Source organism: Anguilla rostrata, chromosome 1 (genome assembly GCF_018555375.3).
Source record: "Anguilla rostrata isolate EN2019 chromosome 1, ASM1855537v3, whole genome shotgun sequence".
Taxonomy (NCBI): Eukaryota; Metazoa; Chordata; class Actinopteri; order Anguilliformes; family Anguillidae; genus Anguilla; species Anguilla rostrata.
The window spans coordinates 25,366,293-25,391,903 of NC_057933.1; the positions used below are offsets into that span (position 1 = coordinate 25,366,293).

Here is a 25,611-nt window from a genome sequence, read left to right on the forward strand (position 1 = left end):
TCTGTTTCAAACACTTTACTTCGTCGTCATCTGTCTAAAAGCTAGCAACGGCTAGCTGCACAAAACATAAGAAAAGCAGTATTGCAGAAAAAACTATTTACTGTTCACTTGGTATAAAAGCGACAAAAGTGGCCAGGTGTGGTGATAGCAGGTGTTTCAGCCTTGCGAGGCTTTGATCAGTGCGAGCAGGCGGGAGTCACAAGCACTCATACAACCATACAAAATATGGCTCCATCAACATCAAACAATAGCAGCAGAGTTGCACAATGGCCATTGTTTTTGTACACTCAGCTATATTATATGTAATACGAGGCACGAAGCAAAAATGGGTTTGAAGAAGTGTGTATGCAGAGTATCATCAGTCTAAAACTGAAAAATAAAATCATCCGAATTGTAAAAAAAAAAAACTCTTTCACTCTTTGTCCTTTTTTCTCTTACCTTGTAGTACTTGGCTGCAGTGTCGTTCTGAAATAGGGTCAAGCTTTTGCTGTCCAGCCTCCAGTAATGTCTCTTTCTCTGACAAGGCAAAAGAAGTTCCCTCTGTCATACAGATGAACTACCACCTCCTTTATTTACATACCAAGAGCAAGTTCCAGCACTTTTTTTTAGCCTATACAGTCAGATATTTTACTGAAGCAATTCAGGTTAAGCACATTTCTCAAGTGTATAATAGCAGAATCCCATTTGGGATTTGTAACCTGCAACTACAGAGTTACGAGAGCAGTTAGATTTTTTACATTGTCTCACCTACATGCTGAGTAGTGACTGTAGCTTTCTTAAGTCACCACTAGACTAGGAGGTCACATTCCAATAAAAACATGCACCGATAAAAAAAAATTGTTTTTTTTCTTCCAAAAAACTACAAACAAAAACCAGCCAAACTATATGTTCAATACCTGCATGCAATGCAGTGGAAATACTGTGCCCCCTCCCACCTGTCGAGCTCCACTCTTGTGCTTTCCCCTGCTCCAACTTTATTCTAAGCACCAAGCATTTCATATAATAACACTAGAGGGAGGCATATCTTGAAACAAGATAATTATGTGATATTATCAACATTAAAAAAACACCATAATAATAATAATCACAACACAATTTCATGAATGGCTCCTACTTTCTGCCCCATAATTATCCATGGCATGCAGCAGGCAACTATTTCAAATTATGCATAAGATTATGCATAAGGACTGCAAATACTATCAGAAGTCCAGCAATGAATGCATGCACTTTCATAAAGAAAGTTCAATATTCAATGTCATTTATCTTTTCTCTGCCTTATTGTTCTTCATCCGGATTGAGCACGGGCTAAACGAACCACTACAGTGGCTTACAGTAAGTCACAATTTCCATATGATGCAACCACAATTTCCCTCATTTGTCTGAAGCCTTTTCATGTGTGCATTCAGAATGCGAGTGCTACCTGTCCAGAAGACAGATTCCTGTAACGGAATTTCTGTCTCGATCATTCCTTCTACACGTGCAAGAACCACTGCAGCCAGCCACAGTCTAGGAATGGTCAGTTGTTTCAGAGGAGCGACTCTTCGTTTGCCCATTATGAATGACTGGAGACTGCAGGTTCAAAATAGAGAGCTGGGCCAAACAGGAAGCTGTTGTTTGTACGTGTTTATTTTCCATGTTTATTTGGCTATTTAACTGAGTTAACACAACAGTGCATGTTTGTTCTGACTGCGTGAACAAGTCAACAAAGTCTGGTCTCCAATGCATCATTCTGTAGTTTTGCAGTAATACCCAATGACCCTCTGGAAAAACAAATTTGTAAATAATTTCCAGCAATCACATCTGAAAGTGCAGTGAACATCAAACTGAGAACGCCACTACAGAATAGTAAATAAACTGATTTTGCTAAGTTGTATACCTTCTTCATAAACGGACATGAATATCGCACATGGCGTCAAGCCAAGGAGAGAGCAGTCAGCACAATACCAGCTTTTATAACAAGCATTTCATCACATTGCATATTCATTTTCGGAAAAAGAAGCATCCATTAGTCAGCCGAAAATATTGTATCCAGCTCTTACCAGGTTGTCCCTACTGGTGTAGTGCACCATCCATCCCTCCCGCACCATGGTAGAGCTCCTCCTCTTAGTCTGTTTGATGGACTGTACTACTCGCATCAGGGGGATGTTAGTGCTGGTGGAGGGACTGGACACAGGCACGCACACACACACACAAACACACACACATGCATATACTGTTAAGATATTTTGCATACTGCACACACATTCAAATACAGTACACACCTTCTATGTAGTCCATCTTACAACACTTTAAACTAGACAGGGCCCACAAAAATGATTAAACCACTGGTGAAGATGAGAAGGAAGGCAAAAATATAAAATAAACAATACAGGTAGCAAGCAAAATTGCCTTCTCAAAAAATTGTATTAGAAATTATATTCTAATACAATAGCTCAGAGAAAATATTTTGTTTAACAAGTAATGCTTTTCTCCAAAAAGATATGTCACAATTATTATCTTTGAAATAAAATCCACAAAATAACAAACCCGCATTAACATAATACTGATACTTTTTAAGTTCATCTCATGCTTGACCTATATTCTGGTCTCCCAGAGTTTCCTGTTTCACTGGTGTATTAAAATGAGGTAACTCATATGAAATTCACGCATCATCCATCACCACGGGAAAAAGAAGTCTCAGAAGAAACAAGAGAAAGCGCTGTTGAATTTAACAAGTCAGGAGATGGTCACAAAGATACAATTTTCCACTATTAGGTCAGTAATTAAGATGTTTATAACCAATGCAACATTAGTAAACTCGCCTGTATGAGGGGAAGCAAGTGAATTATGCCACCACACACATTGAGGCAGATGGTTTGGGAGGCAAACAAAGATGCAAAGACCACAACTGCAGATCTACAAATCTTGGCAGCATCTTTTGGACACAAAGTTTCCAAATCTCCAATCAGACACCAGCTCCATGCCAACAGACTTTTTGGAAGGGTTGCCAGAAAAAAAAATCTTCTATTGAGGGAAATCAACCAAAATAAACGTCTGGAGTTTGCTAAACGGCACTGGGATTTCCAAAAGAACTGGGTGTTATCGTCAGATGAGACATAAATTGAGCTTTTTGTCACACACACCAGTGGTGGTTTTGGCATTGTAAGAAGGACACTTATGTTGAAAAGCAAGTATTGTCTACAGTGAAACACTGACATGGATCTTTGGTGTTTTGGGATTGGTTTGCATCTACTCCTCCAGGGACTCCTTTTGAGGTCAATGGAATCCAGAAATCAAGTACGAAGACATTTCGACCAAAAACCCGATTCACTCCGCCAGTAAGCTGAAACTTAGCGCAAATTGATTTTCAGCAAGTCAGTGATCCCAAGCATACCTCATAATCCACTAAGAAATGGTTAAATGACTGCAAAATGACTGTTTGGCCTTCAACAGACATCTTAGTGTCCAGACTTCAACAAGATCGAGCATTTCTTGCTTCAATTGGAGAAAGCAGTCCACAAGTGCAAACCAGAGGATACATAGAATATTGAAAGATTCTGTATGGAGGAGATTCTGCATGTTCACCAATCTCAAAACATTCCAGACGACTCAGTAGTGTTATCCTTTCAAACAGAAGGTGCACAAATTACTGAAAACAAGTGACAATATGCGTAGCTTGTGACTACTTGTGTAACGTTTTTGAAAACATATATATATATATATTTTGAGAAAATACTTCTTTGGTTGATTCCACTAAATAATTATTAAAGTAGAATATTTTTGATGTGGTTGAGGATTGAAATATAGCTGCATACTTGTATTATTTATTGTACGCAGTCTTTTTATTGTATATAAGGGTGTAAACAATTTTAGAGAGCAATGTATAAACAGCAGCCAGACACACAAACTTGTACTGTAAAGGCACACGCATGAAATCAAACACATCTGCATGCACTCAAACTCATGCACACACAGACTTTCATGCTCATAAGCTGTCATGCTTTCATGGTAATGAGTTTGTAAAAAGATGAGTAGCGTTCCTAAATGAAAGTTTTGCGAGGGTGATAAAGTGAAGTTAACAACGGTAACATATAACTTAAGTGGAGCCTTGCAGACAACAAAAAAACAAAACCAAAAACTGGGACACATGTATATTATGTTTATTGAAACATGGACGAAAAACAAACACATTTTGCCAGTCACAATATCATCACCGGTCTATGTGTATAAAGTCCCAACTCTTTGTTTGTGTTGGTGAGAGCAAGCCCCACTTTGTATATTTTTCCCATACGTAGATACACATGCATCTCCTTATCTACACACATATACACACACAAATATTACAATCATAGTAACACAGACACACACACACACACACACACACACATACACACGCACCAGAACACACAAAACTATAATACACATTCCCTAACATTAACCCCCATGTTGTGGCTCTCTACAATTACCAAAACAAAAATTTTCTAGACAAATCTGCCCCGTTCTGTGAAAAGCAAAAACCAAACCTGGACACAAGATGAAGTCACTAAATTAGAACACGGAAGCAGACATGTAGACACAGACAGAGATAAAGACACACCCAGACACAGAGACAGAGGCCGAGATTGAGATGCGGTGTAGACACAGACACACATAGCCAACAGTTAAGACAGGGAAAATGGGGAGGGTAATGGACTATGGCTACGGGCCTCTAATGCTGACCCTGTGTCAGAGACTGCTGTGAGCTACCTGATGGTTTTTCCAGCCTCCTCATCCTTCTCTCCGTCCAGGTAGGGCGGCTCCAGATCGGGCGGGTCCATGAAGAAGATCTTGCCCTCGGCGGGGGACGGGACCTCGGAGTCGTCCAGGCCCCGCCCGCCCTCGCCCTCGCTAGTTCCGTCGCTATTGTCCACCTCCATGGTGGTGTCCGAGTCCGGACCAGGGCTCGCTGGCTCTGCAGGCGAGGAATACAGAGATAGACAGATAAGTGTAATGGGGAAATCAATAGATGGTGTCTGTAAATAATGGATAGATGATAGATGATTGATGATAGATGACAGATTACATATGATAGCTCATAAACAGACAGATAGATAGAGATTAAGCTTGAATGTAAAGTAAGTCCTTGCATGATAACGTCTCTCCAAATGTTAAATGAGAACATGCATTTCAATGAATAACAAAGCCCTTACCTCCATTGAAGACCACCTCACCAAGGCAGTCTCTTGGTACCTTTGATGCACATCGTTTGTGACAATTAAATTTACAATCTGAAAAGAAAAAAGTATTAAAGAATTATAAACTTTTTAAAAATAGACACTGAAGAAGCTATCAATGGCCATGTCCACATTAGCTTAGCATGATATGCAGGAGCCTACTTCAGCATATCATGCTAAGCTAACATAGCCATAGCCAGTGATTGCTTCTTTGTTGTCTTTTTGAAGTGCTGCTTGCACATTATGTATCATTACTAGCCTTGTGGGATATGGCACTCAATTTATTTCTATACTTGCGTTAAGCATAGTCTCAACAATAGAGCGTTGTTTCAAATGCGTTACACCATTTTTTATTTCTGGACTGGTGTTCATCTAACTTTATTTTTTTGCATAATGCTGTTAGTGATTTAGGATGAGAACATTTGTAAAATAAATAAATGTATATCTAAAAGGGACAATTGCGCAACCCTATTCCCAAGAGAAATTCCTGGCCTATTGATAAAGAAAAGATAAGTCAATCGTCATTTCAGATAACAGCATTAGGTGCATTTTAAGAAACAGTTTCATCATTGCATTCAATTACAAGAGCACATCTGTGCAAGGTCCCTAGTAACTGGCCTGGGTGACCTCTATACAGTAAATGTGGTGTAACTCTATCAGCAGTGAGAGATCGTATTCGGGGAGGGGGCGAGGGATCCTACCTTTACACTGCATGCCCTGCCTGAACAGGCCCTTCAGCAGGCGCTTGCAGTACTGGCAGATGGTGGGACGGGTGTAGGTGTGCACGGCGAAGGTGTGGGGCACCTTGACCCGCCCCAGCACCATCTTCTCCATCCAGATGGGCCGTCCGCTCCAGGACGGGACCCGCTTCCCGGCATCCTGGTGAGAGCGTTGCTAAGGAGACCAGCGGGACAGTCAGAGAGCAAGACAGGACCATGGTCGTAAGGGGGCTGGTAGTAAGACCATGGAACAGAACCACGGTCAAAAGGGGACTGGCAGTAAGACTACGGGATAGAATCACAGTCATATTGGGGTTGGTAGTAAGACAATGGGATAGAACCACAGTCATATTGGGGTTGGCAGTAAGACAATGGGATAGAACCACAGTCATATTGGGGTTGGCAGTAAGACTACGGGATAGAATCACAGTCATATTGGGGTTGGTAGTAAGACAATGGGATAGAACCACAGTCATATTGGGGTTGGCAGTAAGACAATGGGATAGAACCACAGTCATATTGGGACTGGCAGTAGGACTATGGGATAGAACCACAGTCATATTGGGGCTGGTAGTAAGACTATCGGACAGAACCACAGTGGTAAGGGGACTGGATGTAAGACCATGGGATAGAACCACAGTCATATTGGGGCTGGCAAGAAAAGACAAAATCACATTCACCAAGTGATAGACAGAGGGAGACAGAGACAGGGGAACAGGCCATCGATAGACCATGTCAATTAAAGCAGATATTACTCTGACGCATCATGCTTTACTGAATCGTTCTAACCTTTCATACCCCAGAAATTGTATCTCAAAGCTGGACGCAGAAGCAGAACTGGGCTTGAAATAAACTCATTTGACTGACTGCATTTTCACTGCCAGCCCGTAAAACATGAACACAAGATAGAACATCTCACCCAGGGTTTGTGTTTGGAGCTTATGCAAAGGCTGTTGTGTAAACCTTGACTGGTTGCCAGAAACAGTTTCTGAAAGTCAACCGTCTTTATCTGTCCAGCAATTCACGAGATGCAAGAAGAGATTTGCCTGAACAAAAACGACCATTAATACATTAAGATGTGAGCCCAATAAAAAGTCATGGGGAAATTTCTTAACTGCCTGCCTTAGGGGGTTTATCTGTTGAATGATTCAGATAATTAACCAGCGGAATGGACAGAACAGACGGAGAAGCAGTTCGCAAATACAACGGATGCATTTTGTTGGTAAAAGGCTCTATTTAAGGACACAATGTTTTAGATGAATAAATTCATTACAATTAGCTGTGGTTCGGCCTCTGTAAAGGAAACAAATTTAGATCCAAAGACTTTGGCCTACCCCGAACATTCCCCCCGGAAAATCTTGCGGCACGCCAGGAAGCCAAGAAGCCTCTCATTTCTCATTCTTTTTTATTCATACTTGGCTCATTTTTTTTTGTAATTCCTTGCATTTCCCTTGTTAAAACTTTTTTTTTCATTATTAATGTTCCTATCGTTCATTTCAGTTCATTCATGTCCAAACTTGCATTCATTTTATCATTTCTCATTTTTCTTATTTTCATCCTTACTGCATGCTCATTTTTCTTGCATAATTCTTTTCACATATCTTGTTCCACTTTTCACAATTTCACAGAAATCTGATTCTCTATATTACCTTTTTAAAAAATAAAATGCCAACAAAGACAACACAAGTAAGCCCCTCACCGAATTGCAAAGGTGCTCCTTTTCACAAATGCGGTCTGTCAGCATTGGACTTCAATAAAACCATAAAATATGGATTTCCACTTTAGACAAAACAGAAAGATAACCTTCCAGCGTAATTTTGCCATAATTTGACACTCATGACCCCCATGACCCTGACAGAGGCACGACACACAGAGGGAGGACCTTCTAGTGGAATCTGACAACAGGAGAGGTTTGCTCCAGGCCAAAGGAATGATTCAAATAAATTTGAAAGACAAAACAGAAGCCCCCCCAACCTCTTCCGGGGCCGGGGCTTGCTCGACGGGGGCCGGGCGTGGGGCGGACAGCCCCGGCAGCGACACGTTGGACAGGCGCCTCTTCCGCACCCCGCTGCAGTTGTTGGGGATCTTGAAGGCGCATCGCTTGTGGTAGTTCAGCCCGCAACCTGTGGAGACACTCGGGTTATCTCCACGCAGGACTGGGGGCCACAAGCAAAACAGCATGCAATGGTAAGACTTCGAAATGGGGCCTGTTTGCTCAGAAAAGTGACGTATTTGTACGAAAGTGTTGGAACAACAGGCTAGGCAACAAGTTATTTATTCGTAGGGAATCTGCATATTAAACCAAGCTGGTATCTGGTGTTGTAGAATGTGCTTCATAAACATGACCCAAGGTCCTTTTCCATAAGCCTGACCGAATTGGACACTTATTTATGAGCAATACACTCTAATCCAGGATCGTGTCTATGGGCGCTTTCTACTAATGGTGATTTAAGCGCTCTCTAAAATGCAGTAACAATCAAACCTGGTAAGTGGTATGATTGGTAATGGATTCATACACAGTAGTGTAATTGATTGAAAAACAAAAGTACCTAAAAATAGCCCTGAAGCCCCTGTTCTTTTTTCTTTTTTTTGGGGCATATGGAAAATGAGTTACAGTCACCAACTGCCATTCTCCCACCATGTTTGGAAAAGTTTGCGGGCCTCTTCATCTGCTTAGTTCCGACTGACTCCATTAGGTCGCCACTCGTAACTTTGACTCCACATAACAAAAAGCCTCACAGCCTTGCATGCCAGGCTTACACTTCTTGGCTATAAGCCTGGTGAAAGCAGTGCAGTTCGCAGCATTAAACAATTCCGCCCTCACACTGCGAATAGCTTATCACGGACACAGCGGCCATTATAAAAACAGAGCGCAAAGGCTGAATCTCATAATATTTGGGATTTTTTTTTTGTTGATGCGATGTACGCACTGCTACAGGGAAGCACTTTTCACAAGCTTGAGTTTTCCACATTTCGAGGTTGCGTGTCGAGCGTCCGGGGAGAACCTCGTACCTTCACATTTGAGGCCCTGTCGAACCAGCCCCCACAGCATCTCGCCGCAGTAGTCGCAGAAGGTGGGGGCCTTGTAGGAGTGCACGTAAAGGGCATGGGGCCGGATTTGGAAATCCTCGACGGTGGCAAGAGCTGAAATTCAGAAGGACATCAGTGAAAAAAGGCTAAAAGCAATGCCCTCATAAAAATAAGGATTGGACTTAATGGGATGTTCTCTATTAAGCTGCAGCCCAAAAATTTTGTTCCCCATAAATAATGCTCTCCTGTCCTATATGCTGTGCTTTTGGTAATTCCAAATTCAGGCTTATAAAATATTACTGAGTGTCACAAATGTAGTCAAACTGTGAAATATTAACAATGTAATGCATAAACTACGATGATATGACATGAAAATTCCAGTAACTTCAAAACCAATTCAGGTATTCTCCCCACATTTTGTGAGATGTTAAAGGATGACATGCAACATCAGCACAGTGACTTAGGGAAAGATATGCCTTTTTCTGGTACTATAAATCAGCTATGAATTGGGCTGGGCAGTATACCTTATTCTGAGGTACTCTGGCATGAATTCACGCAATGCTGTGCGGTTTTGCCAAACCCATGGTAAGGACCAGGCCCCAGCACTGGAGTCATAACCAGGCCCAGCTGTAGGCCAGATGGAGCTCTGCCCAACCGACCCCACCGCACCTCCTCGAACACCACCAGCAGGCCACGCTCACAAAAAAGGCCAAGTGACACAGGGTGTGACACTGTGGTGTGAAAGCGCTTCCAGGAAAAACCTATGTCTAAATCCCACCGACACAAAACATAAGCTGCCAACTATCCACTCAGCACAATAATGACAAGGCAGCCCATGTCGCAACTGCATAAATCATACATCTAACGCATTTTATGACATCATCAACCCTCTTCCCTCTCGGAACAGACAACACTGAGGAGTCTACTGAGGAGCTGCATACCAGTTGTATTGGTAATAATCCTTCCGACAATATAGTAATGTTTATTAAACTGTTCACAGCGTATCACTGAAAGCAGCACCCAAGTGTGGAATACACTAACAATAACTGAGGCGCGGACAGAAGAGTGTGCCTGAGGACTTAGGTCATGGAAATGAACGTGTCACAAGCAAGACAGTCAACTTTGCCATTTTAAAATTCCAGAATGAATGTATTTATGTTTTTTTTAATACATACCTTGTTTTTGATGAATTTGAAGGTTCGAGATATTTGAGATTTTTAATGCGTAGTACTTAATTGAATTGACGCAGCTATTCAAGGATGAAGAAGGAACTAACAAGATACACATTATAATTTAAGTCAATGGACAACAATGTATGTTAGCTGTAAACAGATGGGCATGCACTGAAATTGAATGACTGTAGATGAATATTCAAGCAGTGTGATCATTACTTAAAACAATGATCTTAAGATCTACAGTCGCTTGAAAGCTAGCTATCTATCTATGTCTACTTGTTGGTCATCTAAAAAATGTGACAGCATTAACAAATGCATTACTGTAAGTAATTCAATCCAGCAGGTAATTTCCTGGACAAATGGTAGACTTCATAAATATGCATGACAGGCACCATGTAGAATGGAGGTAGTGTTATATAACACAAAACTGACTTGTCATGTCATGTTTGACTTCAGAAAAATACTTGACTGCCTAGTCATTGCTAATTAATTATTCTAAATAATATATGACTAATTCAGTTGATGAGCAAAACAATTCACAGCTCACTTGTAACACGTTTGGAAAAAACATCCCACGGATTGCCATTCAAACCGGACCGTGTCTTCCCCTGCATAATGTTGTAGTTTGCAAGACTAGAAATTCCAGGAAGTTTTGAAGTTGTGACACTTACAGTCCTATTTCTCTTTGAAGTATTTAAAGATCCACTTTACAGCTTTACACACAGGCAGACTAAAGGTACAGGAATACCCTGCAGACTACTACTCTTCCCCTCAACCTTCAGCCAGGAAGATTTTATAGTTTAAACCCACTTTTAAGAGCACCCTCAAAGTTGACATGAGCTCAACTCAGAATCAAATTATGTCCCCACTGCTGTTGAGTTCTACATGTTGCATGTGTTTTACATGTTACAAAGTCATTCTCAAAGGTTGCATGTCCTGAAGGGAGGGACGTCGATTAAGGCCAGCAATTAAAAAAAAAATCCCCCATACAGTACCTGCAAGCCACCCCCAGTCAGAAAGAGAGCAGGCTTTCTCAGCCCAAATCCTCACCTCCCTCCCTTTTTTCATTTAAAAGCATGAAATGAGGATACCGAGATACCAGAATGACAGATTCCGAGTATAAAAATCCTCTGGCAACCCGCCGTTTTCCTAAAAACCCTCCCACCCCTCACAGACTCCGCTCCTCCTCTGTGCTTCTCCTTCGCAGACTCATAAATGGGATGTTACGGCACTGGGGAGAACCAAACACGCCTTTAAACAACAGGTTTTCTTCAATAAATGTATCTGTGGTTTGCACTAATGTCCGTATGCTGTCTGTATGTTATCTGTTATGATGACAAACCAGTTTGCCCTCTGGGAGTGATAAAGCACGCTCTACTTTAGCCTTGAATGATCAGCTTTCGCGTAAATAAAGAGCAACGTGCATCCGAACAGAGCACGGCCTCACAGCAGACACGAGGTCCATCCCGCCGGCCGTTCACGAGATGGCCGCTGCTGACCCACCTCCATCTCCAGACGGAAAGCCAGTCGCCATACGCTTCCGCTTTTCCGCCTCAGTAATATTTCTTGAAATCCCCCTTTCAATCAACTCCCATACAAACTCATCTGAAATCTGCCCTGCGGGCTTCTTTAAAAACTCCCCCCACGTTGGGGGATAAAATCCACCGATACAAAACCTGCTGAAAAGGCCCCTGCTCATGCTCGTGGCAGCTGGCAAGCGGCGGCAAAAAAGCTTTACGACACATGCTGGAGAGGCACGGGTGGGGAAAAGAATGGAGTTAAAGCACAGCTCCGTTACCCAGGCCGGTCCAAGAAGAGAATCGGCTCTCAGGCTGCAGGCTGTGGACATAACAAATCCTTGGGGTTCCGGGTGGCCTGGAGATAATGGATTGCTTCTGTCTCCCCGCATTTCACCTTCCGGAAACCTCTTTTGCAGACACAGGCGGCGAGTCAGACATACCTCTGACAGCAACGTGGCGAATAAAAGCGGGAGATGTAGGGCTTTACTGTTCCACGATCCCAAATATTACTTCAGCAAAGACAGGGAGTATTAAATCACATAGAAAGAGCTGACTGAAAAGCCAGACTACTTCGAAACACGAGATAACTCTCAGAGCCTTAAAAGAAAAGTGCCCAGCTTTGCTTTTCTTTGATTAGAAAAACTGTCATCATCACAAAAGACAACATACAGAATAAATAAATGCGCACGTTAGCTTTTCCTGTACGGTTGATGCCCAAGTGATCACAGAGTAAAACACAGACAGCTTATGTTCAACATAGCTCTGTATGGCTCTGTTCACTCTAATGAAAGAGTCTGAATGACAGCAGGCAAGGGATCTCTCATTGCCAAACGAATGAGGGGGTAGGTTCATTGACTTACAGGGACTGGTTCGGAATTGTGCATGGGGATACTTCATACATATCGTACAGGCTCTCATTTAATATTTTAGTGGAATGAGAGATCACAGTCTGAACCTGTCCTGAGTGCAAGTTTCACCAGCAGAGGTCACTGTTTTCCACAAACACGTTCCAGTCACTAATGTCACATAACTTCTCAAACCGCAATCTTCTTTTATTCATTAGGGAAACAAACTCAGGCAAGAACATGCTTACAGCTGCCGTGCTATTTTTCTATCCCTCAACCTTTGCTATTAAGAATGCTTTAAACCAGGAATGATAAGCTCTATCAGTATGCCAAGTAAAGTTAATCAGAGTCATGCCATGCTATAAAATTTACATATATGACTGATACACCTCACACTACCATGTGCTCTAAGCAAAATTAGGCTTTCTGTGAGCTACAGTCTACTGTGGTGTCAGAATTGGGAATATTTTCTATACATATTTCCTGGATAACATATACGACCATAAACCATATACTAGACAAGTATATATGAATAGACAGTTTGCAGGATGACCACTTAAAAGTCCAACAGTGCTGAACAGAGACGGATATGGATGTGATGAGACTGCAGAATCTAATTTTGAATTATTTTCTAAAATCAGAAACACGTTTTGTGGTGGCAGAAGAACCATCACTGGCTTTTTTCCTGTGTCCAGACCAAAATAAAACAGAATCTGTGGCCAACTCAAGTGAGGAGTTAGAAAGCTGGATTCAGGGACCTCTCGACCTCAAAAACCATTCTGGAGAAATACTATTCTGCCGAAATACTTCTGAGGTCTTTTCCTCATAGAGCTGTTGAAATCCGACACCTGTCTACAGTTCTTTCCTTGTCTTTTGTTTCATGCACTTCTGGGGAATGGTGAGGTAGAACTGTTCATCTTAACCACAGAGCACTCTGCCAAGCATTCTGTAACGTGGTCGCCAATGCAATGCTAAAACATTCAGACCAGAATTTTTCTCGTCCCATTCAATTGCTGCCGAAGACGACTTGTAGTCGCTTGAACTTGCAGTCGCTACCAGTGAACCGGTGAGAAACACGGTCGGTTGGACTGTCACTTCGGTCTGTCGCTTTAGAAGCGAATTGAGCACACTGTGAAATTTGTTTTAAAAGCATACAAAAGATTGACAAAAATCTAAACAGTTAAATGAACAGCAGCCTGCAGGCCCATAGGCTGGTGTCCTATCCTGTAGAGCGTTGCCGAGGGAACGAGTGTTTCTGTCAGCGGCTTGTGCGCTTGCGTTCTGTCTGCACCAACTACACGAGAAGCGCAGACCTGTTGCGCAATGTCTGCGCAGCTCAGCTGGGGGAACAATTCGGCAGGACGCAGACTCAATCTGTGCATTCCCGAAATGAAGGAAGAGATTCCAATGATGGAACAGCCTAATAACCAGGCCTGGCCCAACCAATCACAAGCTTGGCCCACCCTGACTCAGACAGCTGGAGCCGGGCCTGCTAAATAACCGTGATTGGATGTTCAAAATCATTCAAAATAATGAAAAAAGAAGATAATGTCTATCTATGTGAATGAGTGAAGGACCTTCTCCAGAAAAGAGACTCTCTGAAAGGAATGCCGTCCCGAGCCAAAGGCCAGCGCTGACTTTAGACGCGGCCGCGCTCGACTGCTGCCACACCACATAAAGCTAACAGCACAGAGGCCCGAACCGTGGCCAGAAACCGACACGAGGTCTGTACGGAGACATGAAAGCCGAATCCGGCCACGACAGCGAAGAACAGTATCTCTCTTCAAAAGACAAAGAGGGTATAAAATCCGGCCGAGAAAATGCTACGGAGACACTTTTTTCCTTATTTCCGGCTCCTTCGAGCGATTTAAGTGTCTCATTCATGCTCGATGCAGAAACTAATCGCGTAACTTCAACCGACATTAATGGCGCTGCCATCTTGGTTGAGTTTATTTCTTCAAAGGATCTTTGTGACTTCTGTAGTAAACAAGCTGGCAAACACTCGACAGAAATGAAAAGATAAACACGGGGGAAATGAAGCAGACTGTATTAAAAGACAACTGTATTTTTCCAAATTTGCACGGTCCGGGCCGCATCATGGGGTGTGGGGGCAGTTTTTTTTTTTGGATTACTTCAAAGGAGAAAACTGGGATATTTCAACCGCCAGTGAGTCACATGAAAGGAAAAGCCGACTACATCGCGGAAAAAAAAGTGAAAGAGGTCTTTCATGGGAATTTCATAGCAACATATGAGAAAAGTTAAGGATCGCTTAACAGCAAAAAGTCCACCGAAGGGATCCCTTCAAAGATTGCAAACGCCAGAAACATGTTCATGCTTTTAAGAACATAAAATAAATCATCCGCAAATGCACATAAAAAAAGGCTGTGGCGTGTAGGAGAATGCTGGAATGCAGCATTTCGGAACCACGCCGTGAGTTGCACGTGCTCAGTGCGAGCTCCAAAGATTCAGACAAACAGGGCCCAGCAACAGCTGACCTCCTGGGCATGAAGGCCCATTCATGCTTTCTAGCACAGCCCCACTGGGGGCTCTGTGTGTATACTCACCAGATTCACCACAGAACCTTCTAGCAAAAGCAAGCCCTCAAAATGGAATTTCCACCAAAAGAGCTGCTGTTTTACTTGCAGCCTCCATATGAGCTTCGCTTCTATCTATACAATAGGATTGGGCCTCTTAAGTAGAACATACAGCAACTAGATTTGTAACCGTGTCCCGCGGTCCATAATGAAATCCTGACCATGCTCAGGCTGTGGCCAGGACTCCACACTGTGGTTAATAATTGACCATAGTGTTGCGGGATGGAGGGTTTCAGTCCGCAGGGTTTCTCTCCATTCATCACACATGGCCAAAATGAACTCACCAAACTGAGCGTAAAAAAATTTACACTTGAATTTCTTACTTATAAAAAAGTAAAGTGGAAGTTTCAAAAGTGGTATCAGGCATTGAACTTTCTGTAAATGTCCTATAACGAAGAACATTCTTATGTTATGAATTCATTTTTGACAAAATCATTTCTGACAAATAAAAGAAAAAAATAATTATGAGCTCTCAGAATATATTTTAATAGAAGGTAACCAGTGAACAATGCTGGGAGCCGGAGAGGACAAATAAGGATAAATGAATGTACTGTACTGTGTTTGATGCAGCATATCACCAAAGCTAACCACGGTTTTAAAATGCCTGTTTGTGGAGAACCTTGTAAAATGCATGCTGACTTTCTGTCTAATAGACTGCACCATCTGCCACTGTTGCAAAAGAAGCAACACTAAAAGCGAGCATTACAAGTACCAGCTTGCGACAAGAGGGCTAACTCTAAAAGCTCACTCGCTAAACATCCAAAATGTACAGTCATGCCCTTCCTGCATGTTCCAAATTGTAAATAGGAGGAAAACTTGACTCAGGCTTTTGCCAGGTGACTGAGTCATCCCCCGGAACAGGCTCATAATGTTTGATCATCTTGAAGAGCTCTAACATACACACAGCTCCCAAGAACCGTGTACTGGAAATGTGCAGACTCCTCTTTATTGTACTGTGAAGCCAGTCCTATTGCAGTTCCAGATAAATATGTATCCTGTTACATGCATATGCTGGTTAAGCACACTGCAGTCACACAGTCCTGAGCACGTGCAACTGTGTCACAGTGATGAATGCACTAGAAATGGCTGAGAAAACACGCAAACCAAAAAAAGGCTTAAAAACCAAACGTGTCTTTGTAAAACAAATAATAACCTCAACTGAATCATCAGATAGCCATAGCCAGGAGTCTGCAGTGGCGAAAGTCACCACAACCAAGTAGCACTGTGAGTGCTCATGGCTAATTCCACAGCCAGAGGAGAAACCATGCTTATGAGTCACACACTTTCTCAGAACCTTCAACAGAATTAGAGCAGATAAAATTAATGGCTAACCAGATTAATCACACCGAGCCAGTTTCCAAAAACTGTGACAAATCTGCCGATCGAGCACGGTCAGCATTTATCACTTTCCTGGTCATACCGGCTATGATTAGACAGTGTGAGTGGGGCGTGCAACAGCGCCTCCCTGTGGGCGGACTACCGCGGCAGCTGCACTCACCCGAGAGGACCACCTCGATGAGGTCTCCCTCGTGGATGTCCTCGGCCGACGTCAGCAGCTGCAGGATGTTCTCCGAGCTCAGGTCATGGCGGAAGAGCAGGATCTTGTCGTACATGCCAAAGAACCCGCACTCTGGGAACTGTGGGGAGGGAAGATAACACCGGCGGTTCAAGACATGGAACGCGTTCAAAGTTCCTCGTAAATCAAACTTTCATAATTTCATATAGGCTGCTACCCGCTTTGGCTCTTGCCTATACCCGATCTCAATTTTGATAAAACAACAACTCCACTATCGGGCCGTAATTAAAAATAGATAAAATTGTAGAGTGGTGGCACCCTTTCATTCTTTAAACAAATGATTCACATTTACGACATTTAAAAAATGAGTCATCCAGACAGGATTAATCCAAGGCAATCAAGCAGGAGCGCATTGAATAAAAGGAATTTTAAAGCATTTTAATAAAGCGGCAAAAGCTGATTCAAAACAGAGCTCTGTGACCACTCAGGACAGGCAGAACTGATGTTTCAACATGAATTCCAGCATACAAAAGTCTGTAATAAAGAACCACTCAAGACCACTGAAGACAAGACGTTCTGATCTGCACACACAAACACCTGTATGGGCAGGACTCCCAAAATCTTGCACATCTGCCTAAAGACTTGAACAGCCTACGGAGGGGTGCTGTCGAATCACATCTCCACCATACAATACATTTCTCAGGAGGCAGAGGAGGAAGTGAAAAGGAATTCACATAACTTTTGAAAGACAAGCTAAGTTCTTTCCACAAGTCAGATTTGCTTTGTAGGGCATTAACCCACCTAGACACGCCTATAGTTTGATAACAAGGTCACATCCAATAGGCTACATTAAAGCTGATCAATGATTATAAACAGCACACCCTTCCAAAAGGAAGATATGGAAGTCATAGAGCACCGGTATCCCATCATCCATTGCCATATGGTATAGGCAAAAGACTCATTCTTCAATGGATAACAAAATAAGCAAGCATTTCTGAAAGGGGAACAAAATTTTCTGCAGTTGAGTTCATATTTTTATCCAGTCTTCATATACTGAAAGATTTTACGCAATATGAATGTATGCATTTGTTTTCCTTAAGTCTTTGACTATTTTAGGCACTGTATTCCCGCCTGACGACGAAAAAAAGAGGCATTCTGAACATACCGCTGTATGTTAGTAATGATTCATTTCGCGGAGAGATTACCCAAGCCATGCAACAAGTGGTGGCTGTGTAGCGTGTGACCTCAGCAAAGATGGATGGATGGATCTTCATGGAATGAAGATTAGCTGCAAGTGTTATCGAAGGAGAAACATAAAGCACCGTTCAAAGAAAACCAGCACCCGGATAAAGCCCCCTCCGGGAATGGTATAAGACCTGTATCAAACTAATTTGTTCAAACTAATGTACCAATGTTAGGCTACTATAGTGCCCACAGCTCTGCGAGTAGCAATGGCAAACATTCACCGAGGAGGGCAGAGGAATCTGCAGTCTCGTGCAGCTTCGCCAGGATGTGACCACAGCTGATAGTGAGTCACTTCCTGTTCCACAGAATCAGAGGTTATAAAGCTTGCTGACCCTGGAGGAATTACTGCCATCTCACTCACAGATGAACACACCGCTGAACATGCACGCACACACATGTGCATGTGCACGAGTGCACATACACATATGTCCACAAATACACATGCATGCACACACTTCTGCACTCAACTACTGCAGTCAACTGTCCTTTGTTCAAAAAAGATTAAATGGACTACGCCAGGGATCAGCAACTCACGGTCCTCGAGGGCCGATACCTGCTGGTTTTCCACCCTCCCTTTGCCTGGGTGTCCTTTGCCACAGTCTGGCCAATCAGTAGCACTAATTATCCGGGAGAAAAGAATACCAGGGCTGGATTTGGATTCGAGGGCCAGAGTTGATGATCCCTGGACTACGCTGACCACCATCACATTGAACACTGTACATTACACAAGGCCTTTGTAAGAGTGGGGGCTTCACACAGCAAGAAAAATCCCAGTACTTCAATTTGCAATTACCCCAGACCCACTGACAACCCATCAAAGGAATGTCCTAATTACATACAGTTGTAAGAAAAGGTTTGTGAACCCTTTTGAATTACCTGGATTTCTGCCCTGAGGCACTAAAGCAGCCCCAAACTATGATGCTCCCTCCACCATGCTTCATGGTTGGGTTGACGTCTTGGTGTTGATAAATGGAGTTGTTTCCCTCCAAACATAGCGTTGTGCATTTCTGCCAAAAAGTTCAACTTTTGTCTCATCCGTCGATAGAACATTGTCCCAGAAGCGTTGTGGAACATCCAGGCGGTCTTTTGCAAACTTGAGACGTGCAGCAATGTTTTTTTTGGAGAGCAGTGGTTTCCTCTGTAGTGTCCTCCATTGAATGCCATTGTTGTTTAGTGTTTCTTTTATTTTTATAGTGGACACATAAACTGAGACGTTTGAGATTTCTGCAGATCCTCTGCTGGTTCAGCGAAGCATGCTGCGCTCTTGTTGATATTTGCAGGATGTCCACTCCTAGGGAGAGTAGCCACAGTACTGAATTTCCTCCATTTGTGGACAACCTGTCTTATTGTGGTTCGATGAACATCCAAACCTTTATAAATGCTTCTGTAGCTCTTTCCAGCTTTAGGCATCTCTGCAAATCTTCTTCTAAGGTCTTCATAAAATAGTTTTGTTCACAGCATGGTTCACATGATCAGATGTTTCTCGAGAAGAGCAAACTCTGTCAGTAACCAAACATTGTGTGCCACACCTCCAATCTCATCTCATTGGTTGGAACACCTGACTCCAATTACTGTAGCTTCTGGAGTCATTAGTCTAGTGGTTCACATATGTGTTCCAACCTAGACTGTGAATGTTTAGATGATACTTTCAGTATTTACGAGAAGTACAATTATTTGTTTGTTATTAGTTTAAGCAGATTGTGTTTGTCTATTACTGTGACTTAGATGAAGATCAGGCCACATTTAATGAGTAAGTAATGCAGAAATCCAAAAAACTCCAAAGGGTTCGCAAACCATTTAGTGTAACTATCTATCCTCAAAAAGGTGACGGTTAAAAGACATCAGAGAGGAAGAGATAGTCCTTTTGGAAGAATGTAATGTCTTGGCCATAAGGATGAGGATATTGAACCTACCCCCTTAACCCCCACGGACATGAAACTCAAATAGAAAAACAGGAGAAATTGCACAAACAGCTGATATGAGAGGTTGAAAATTCAATTGACACCTTTATGATGCCCTTCTACCCATAAAGAAAAATGGATTCAGGGTTTGTCTGTAACTTTTTCTATAAAATCTTTATTTATACTTCTACTAAACTCCAGAGAGAAACCATCCTTTCATCCCAAATGTGGAAGAAACATGAGAGGCCTGGAGCGGCGGTGTCTTACATAACCTCATCCAAACAGTCGCAGCCCTATCTCTGATCTCCTGTACTCTTGAGCCATTACCCTTGGCGTGAGGGTCTGAAACTACCAGGGCGACCACTCCATTCCGGCTCTGCACCGCCGGGGACAGTACCGGGGGACATTGGAGGCCGGCCTTCGCAATAACAAGGACCCCACTGCTAAGCCGAGCCTCTCTTTCATCTCCATTAAATAACCAAGCCCCCCCCCCCCAAAGTTTAGAACAGAAAGATAACATTCCAGATGAGGGGAGAGCTCCGCAGAGACAGAAGCAGTCTTGCCTCACTTCATGAAAAGAATAAATGGAAAGGAGAATTAAAAAGTTTGTCCCTAGTCAATCTTCACGGAATAGTCAATAGTCACAAACTTCAGGGAAAAATATCGATTTTGCTCTCCGCAGACAGATCTGAACACAGATGAATCGAAGCTAGATGGCTTAACACAGGGACTTCCAAAAAGGGGTACATAAGAGTCCCCAGAAAAATTAAAAAATATGCAACCTTTCCACGATATCCGCTTTAAATTTCCATGCAATTTCCCAAATTTAAAAAAATTGTCTTGGATAAAAACACACCATGGCTGATTTCCTTAATTATATTATTTGCAATTATCATTTTTATGTTATACAAAATATCAGAACTAAGAAATACCTTGAGTGGTTCAGGCCAATGAAAACAGCATTATGTGGGAAGACCCATATCACACGATGATTTATCCTTCATTATGGATGTGGGCTGACAGAGATTTTCCACAGCACAGGTTGGTCACTTTATTACAATGTAAACATCACCTAACAATCCCTCTTCTATTAATCAAAATCTTTCTATTCTTCCAGATGTCACACACAGGCATTTGTGCAGTATTAGTCACAGTTACATCCCTGAAAGAAATCAACATCCATCCATCCATCCATCCATCCATTATCTATACCCGCTTATTCTGGGCAGGGTTGCGGCGGGGTTGCTGGAGCCTATCTCAGCGTACATTGGGCGAGAGGCAGGAATACACCCTGGACATGAAGCCAATCTAAAGAAATCAACATCCAAAGCACAATTCCAACGTGTAAAATCTCAGACAACAAAGTTGGCGCACTTAAACAAGTATGGCTATTCGAAACAAGACGAAAGCTAATGAGAAAAAAACATAAATGCTGATGTACTCAAGGCACACGGATAGGAACTGAAAAATGGCAACATTTGCTCCTCTGGGGTAGTTCACGTTATTGCCGTTACGTCATGGCATCTGTAAGACATTTCCGAAAAACGACTCGTTCCAAGACTTACCTCCGCGCGCTATATGTACTTTTCACAAGCACGGGCCGGCTTTACCGCTCTACCACCTTCCCGCTGTTTCTTTACGGTGGCCTGACCAAACCAACTGTCTCTCATACAGCACCATAATACTACGGTATGCAAGTTCCATTGCTGTGCGCCAAATCAAATATTTCCATTCCTTCTCAAGCCTTTTTGTTATGCTATATGAAAATGCAAACGGCTTCATTGGCTTCCCCTTCGCCATGGTCTTTCATGGCACCTCATCAAGTCCAGACAAGCCGGACGCCATGTAGGGATGGCCAACTGGGACTGAGAGAGGGGCAGAAAGACAGAACCTGGGATTTCATAGGTATGAGGACTCAACAGAGGCCTAGGGAAGCCTGGAGACCAAAGGACTCTTTTGTTGGGTGTGACTGTCTTTCTCCATGTCTGGGTGAAATCCAGCCCTGCCTCCCTAAGGTCTTCATAACCAGTGATTGATGGGAAGCACAAAATCAGTTAATCGGAGCAACAATCTGTTAAGAGAGGCCAGTGCAATTAGTTCCGCAGTTTCTTAGTTGCGGACTGGCAATAACATTTCACATCTTACCACCAGGATGAAAATCCGGCTCTTCCTGTGTTTACAAAATCTGCACTCCACACAGAGATGCAAGCGCATGCCAAAACTGCAAATCGGTCTGTGAGACCTACTCATCCAGGGGACGATAGGGCTTTCCTGCCCTAATCTTCAGATAAATGGAACAATCTGTCGCCAATATGCCAAATCCTTTTAATGGCAGGAGAACAGAGGGAATACAGATGTTTGAGCAAAAATGAAAAGCATAAAAGCAAGGCGAACAGTGTGGAAACTGGACAGAAGACCAAAGGGTAGCAATCATAAAACCCTCCATTAATTACCCCCCACCCCCACCCAATAAAAATGGAACTGCTGATGAGTGGTTTTATGGTGGATATTTCACCTTAGCAAATAATTAAAATTTAATGGAGGATGACTTGTATCGATGGGATGCATTCCGTTGTTGTGGCTTGGATGCGCGTTGTGAGTATGCGGCTGGCAACCCTGCAGGACTGTGCGCAGTTAGCCATAGCATTGGTCAGGGAGGGAGCGCTGCAGTTGGTGGAATCTTCCTCATATCATCCTGTTCCAGGTTAATGGGGCGCATTCCACCTTCACCAGCCCTGCAGGAAGTACGCTCCTCGCAATGACTGCGATCAGTAGCGAGGACCAGCAGCATGTCTCTCAGAAGAGAGCGCATGCTGGTCTGGACTCTACCAAATTGACAGAGGATGATTAGGCCAGCCTAGAAATACTACTGCCGTTTTCAAATTGAGAGAAAAAAACTTTAGGTTTAAAACAGTTAAACTACATACGAACATGCACGTAACATGAAAAGCGAGGCCAAGCTAAACCGTCCGCCAGTAATAAGCATTGCAGGATGCTATCTTGCATTAATGCTCTGGCTTGAGACCCTCATACTGTGGTTTATCCCCACCAACAGAGAGAGAAATAAAGGAGAGATTGGATTTGCTCAAATGCAAGAAAGGGTAGGCCTGGATTTATTATTATTATTTTATTATTATTATTATTATTATTACGTTTTTAAACTGCATTGCAGCAATCTGTTGCTGAGCTTACCATTTACCATAGGCCCCAGCCCACCTGCTATCCTGCTGTTTTGCATGTCGGCTTTAATGCCTACCCCAAGTATCCAGAATATAGTCACTCCATGTTTTTCCAACTTTCAGCTTTTCCAAAATAATCCCAATTGAAGTTTTTTTGGTTCCCTAATTGGAATGTTCAACTGTATTTGTAGGACAAACTTGTTGCTGCAGTTTCTTTCCGAAATATGAACACTCCTCCAGCCTTTATCCGACTCACATTTGTATTTCATTCTCTCTGGCATCAAGTTATACAATTTCTCCACACACTTTTCAGAAGCAACAGGCCTAGACTGTTTCACCTAAATGTTTCACCCTGAAATCAATTTTGCATTTAATTTTTCAGATGAGTGCCCAAAAATGCTTTAAGTCTTGACCCCTTTGGATCGATGACTTTAGCCCCGACAAAATGACAAAAGAGGCTTAAAAGTGCGCTACGCGAGTGACAAAACACAGAGCTCGTTCTGTTTGCTGGTTATTGTTTAACGACACCGTCAAGCAGTCCCGTTCACTGCCAGATCAGGCTAATACCAAAATTAGTGGAAAATGCTTTGAGTACACAGTCCAAATGTCTTTGCTGGAAAGCAGTGGTTTCCTGCATACAAGGGCTTAGGAGAAGTGATTGAAGTGTGTAAGCAATTACTTTGACCACATTCAGTGGAAATACGCTCTGGAAAACAACTTTCATTTAGAAAAACAGAAAGGTTCCCTTCTGCCTCCAGTACACTGGACTGGTGGCGTCTTCATCAAATTATTTAATATACATGGAAAGTGCAAGGCCTTACAGCCCACACAGCCGAGAACTAAAACAATCCATATCCATAAACAACACTTTTCTGTCATTGTTACCATAACAAGGGAGATTATCCTTAAAATAATTGTCACTCAGCAAAATGGGTCAGGACTATTTGCCTAGTATTATATCATAACATTTACAGTACACTATATACAGTGTTTCAGGAAAGTTTACGCAAAAACCTAGAAAAATAAGAAGGAGCTTCCTGATTAATTGGATATACTTGTTGTTTAAATCTGTCCATAAGCAAACTGCCTGCAAAACTGAAACAGCATATTCAGCCATTTTAAACATTTACCTTTCCTCTATGAAACCAGAAGTAACAACTAAAGAAACAAGAATTAACTTTCGTGATGACAAGAATGTAAGTATAGCTATAACTAAGATTTAATAGTGAGAGGCTCTTTCAACAGAATATTTTAAATCAAACCATAATGAAAGTCGCAGTTAATGACTGTTGGAATAAGTCTAAACAATGTGAAGTCTGTTTTAATTTATTTTTCAATCTTGGCATATGAAACACAAATTAATAACACCAATGCACATGTGCATCAACTCTTCTCTCAAAGATCTGAGACCACAAAAACGTTGGAAGTACATATTCAAATGCATGACACGAAACGATATAAGAAAGAGAAACCTTAGATTCCAAAGGAAAAGACACATTGACGTGGAATAGAGTTAATGCAGAAGTTTCCTTGTATTTATATTGAAAGCAGATATCAATGAGTCCTCAGTAGAGGTCTCAATGTTTTCCCACAAATATGAGCCACTTACAGTAAACTGCATTTAACACAGGCTTTAGAAAATAAATCTGAACACTCAAAAGACCCTCGTTAACATAAATCCACCCCAGTTCCAGTGGGTTCATCCAGTGTCGTGTACGCATGCGAAAAATCACTTGTGCATCAAAGAAAAGGCAAACAGTGCTATAATGAAAAACAGAGCTCAGTTTTGAGATTGATCCACTGAAACTTTCTAACAAATCAATTGTTTTCAGAACCCTTTGTGCTACTTTTCCCGTCTCTGTTTGCACTGCATCATTTAATAAATCTGGCCCCCGATTTTCCAGAAAGCAAACGGACACACATCTGGCAAAAATTATAGGCAAAAAAATGAAAAAGATTGCATTTGAGGGCAATTGGGGTGGGGTCTTCTTTGTGCACTGATTTTAGTAGTAGTCAGTAGCCGAATGACACACTATCAGTAATCAATCTAGGAGTGAATTCCATATGCTGATGTGTATCTTCAATTCCACAGAATTGCAGGTAATCAAAACATTTTCCTGTAATTCTATTTTTTAATCTACAAATTGCTGTTAAATTACAGGTAATTCACAGCATCTGTGCTTCCCAAAAACCAGACCTGCCAGCAAAGCACGCCATGTCCCGGTAACACGCTGAAAATATAGCTGCTAAATCAACAGCCATCCAGCAAGGTACAGTACGTCTCGCTACTTCAAAAGGGCCTTTTCTCTAAAATATTGCTGATATATGGATGAAGTGGATAAAGAACGTGCTTCTTGATTAACTGCTACTCACGTATTTACTGTTGAGTGTGCATGAGTGCGCATTGTGTTCCTTCCTTAAATATGAAAGAAAATGACGTACCATTTCTTCAAAAATGTCACAGAATAGCGAATCTGCCACTCGTACAAGGGCAGACGTTGGATGTATGGAAAGCTAGCCAAATCAAAATAGCTCAAATGAGATGTAGGCCATCCTCTGAAGCTTTTATTTGTATACACATACATGTCCACAATGCAGTATGTACAATACTGTCACACATACTGGTGAATATATATATATATATATATATATATATATATATAACCAAGTACAGTAAAACATATGGAAACAATGC

At 42.2% G+C, this 25,611-nt stretch overlaps 1 protein-coding gene across 1 annotated transcript in view; it reads right to left on the minus strand.

Annotated features, from left to right (window-relative positions):
- Positions 1-25,611, minus strand: part of prkd3 (protein kinase D3) — a 63,802-nt gene that overhangs the window by 15,118 nt on the left and 23,073 nt on the right. Inside the window, exons 2-9 of the mRNA XM_064331583.1 lie at positions 16,574-16,712; positions 8,924-9,055; positions 7,886-8,034; positions 5,894-6,086; positions 5,169-5,246; positions 4,726-4,930; positions 2,040-2,163; positions 439-516 (exon numbers count right to left, since the gene is read on the minus strand). Of these exons, the coding sequence (XP_064187653.1) occupies positions 439-516; positions 2,040-2,163; positions 4,726-4,930; positions 5,169-5,246; positions 5,894-6,086; positions 7,886-8,034; positions 8,924-9,055; positions 16,574-16,712 (1,098 nt within the window). The remainder of the gene's footprint in view (positions 1-438; positions 517-2,039; positions 2,164-4,725; positions 4,931-5,168; positions 5,247-5,893; positions 6,087-7,885; positions 8,035-8,923; positions 9,056-16,573; positions 16,713-25,611) is intronic.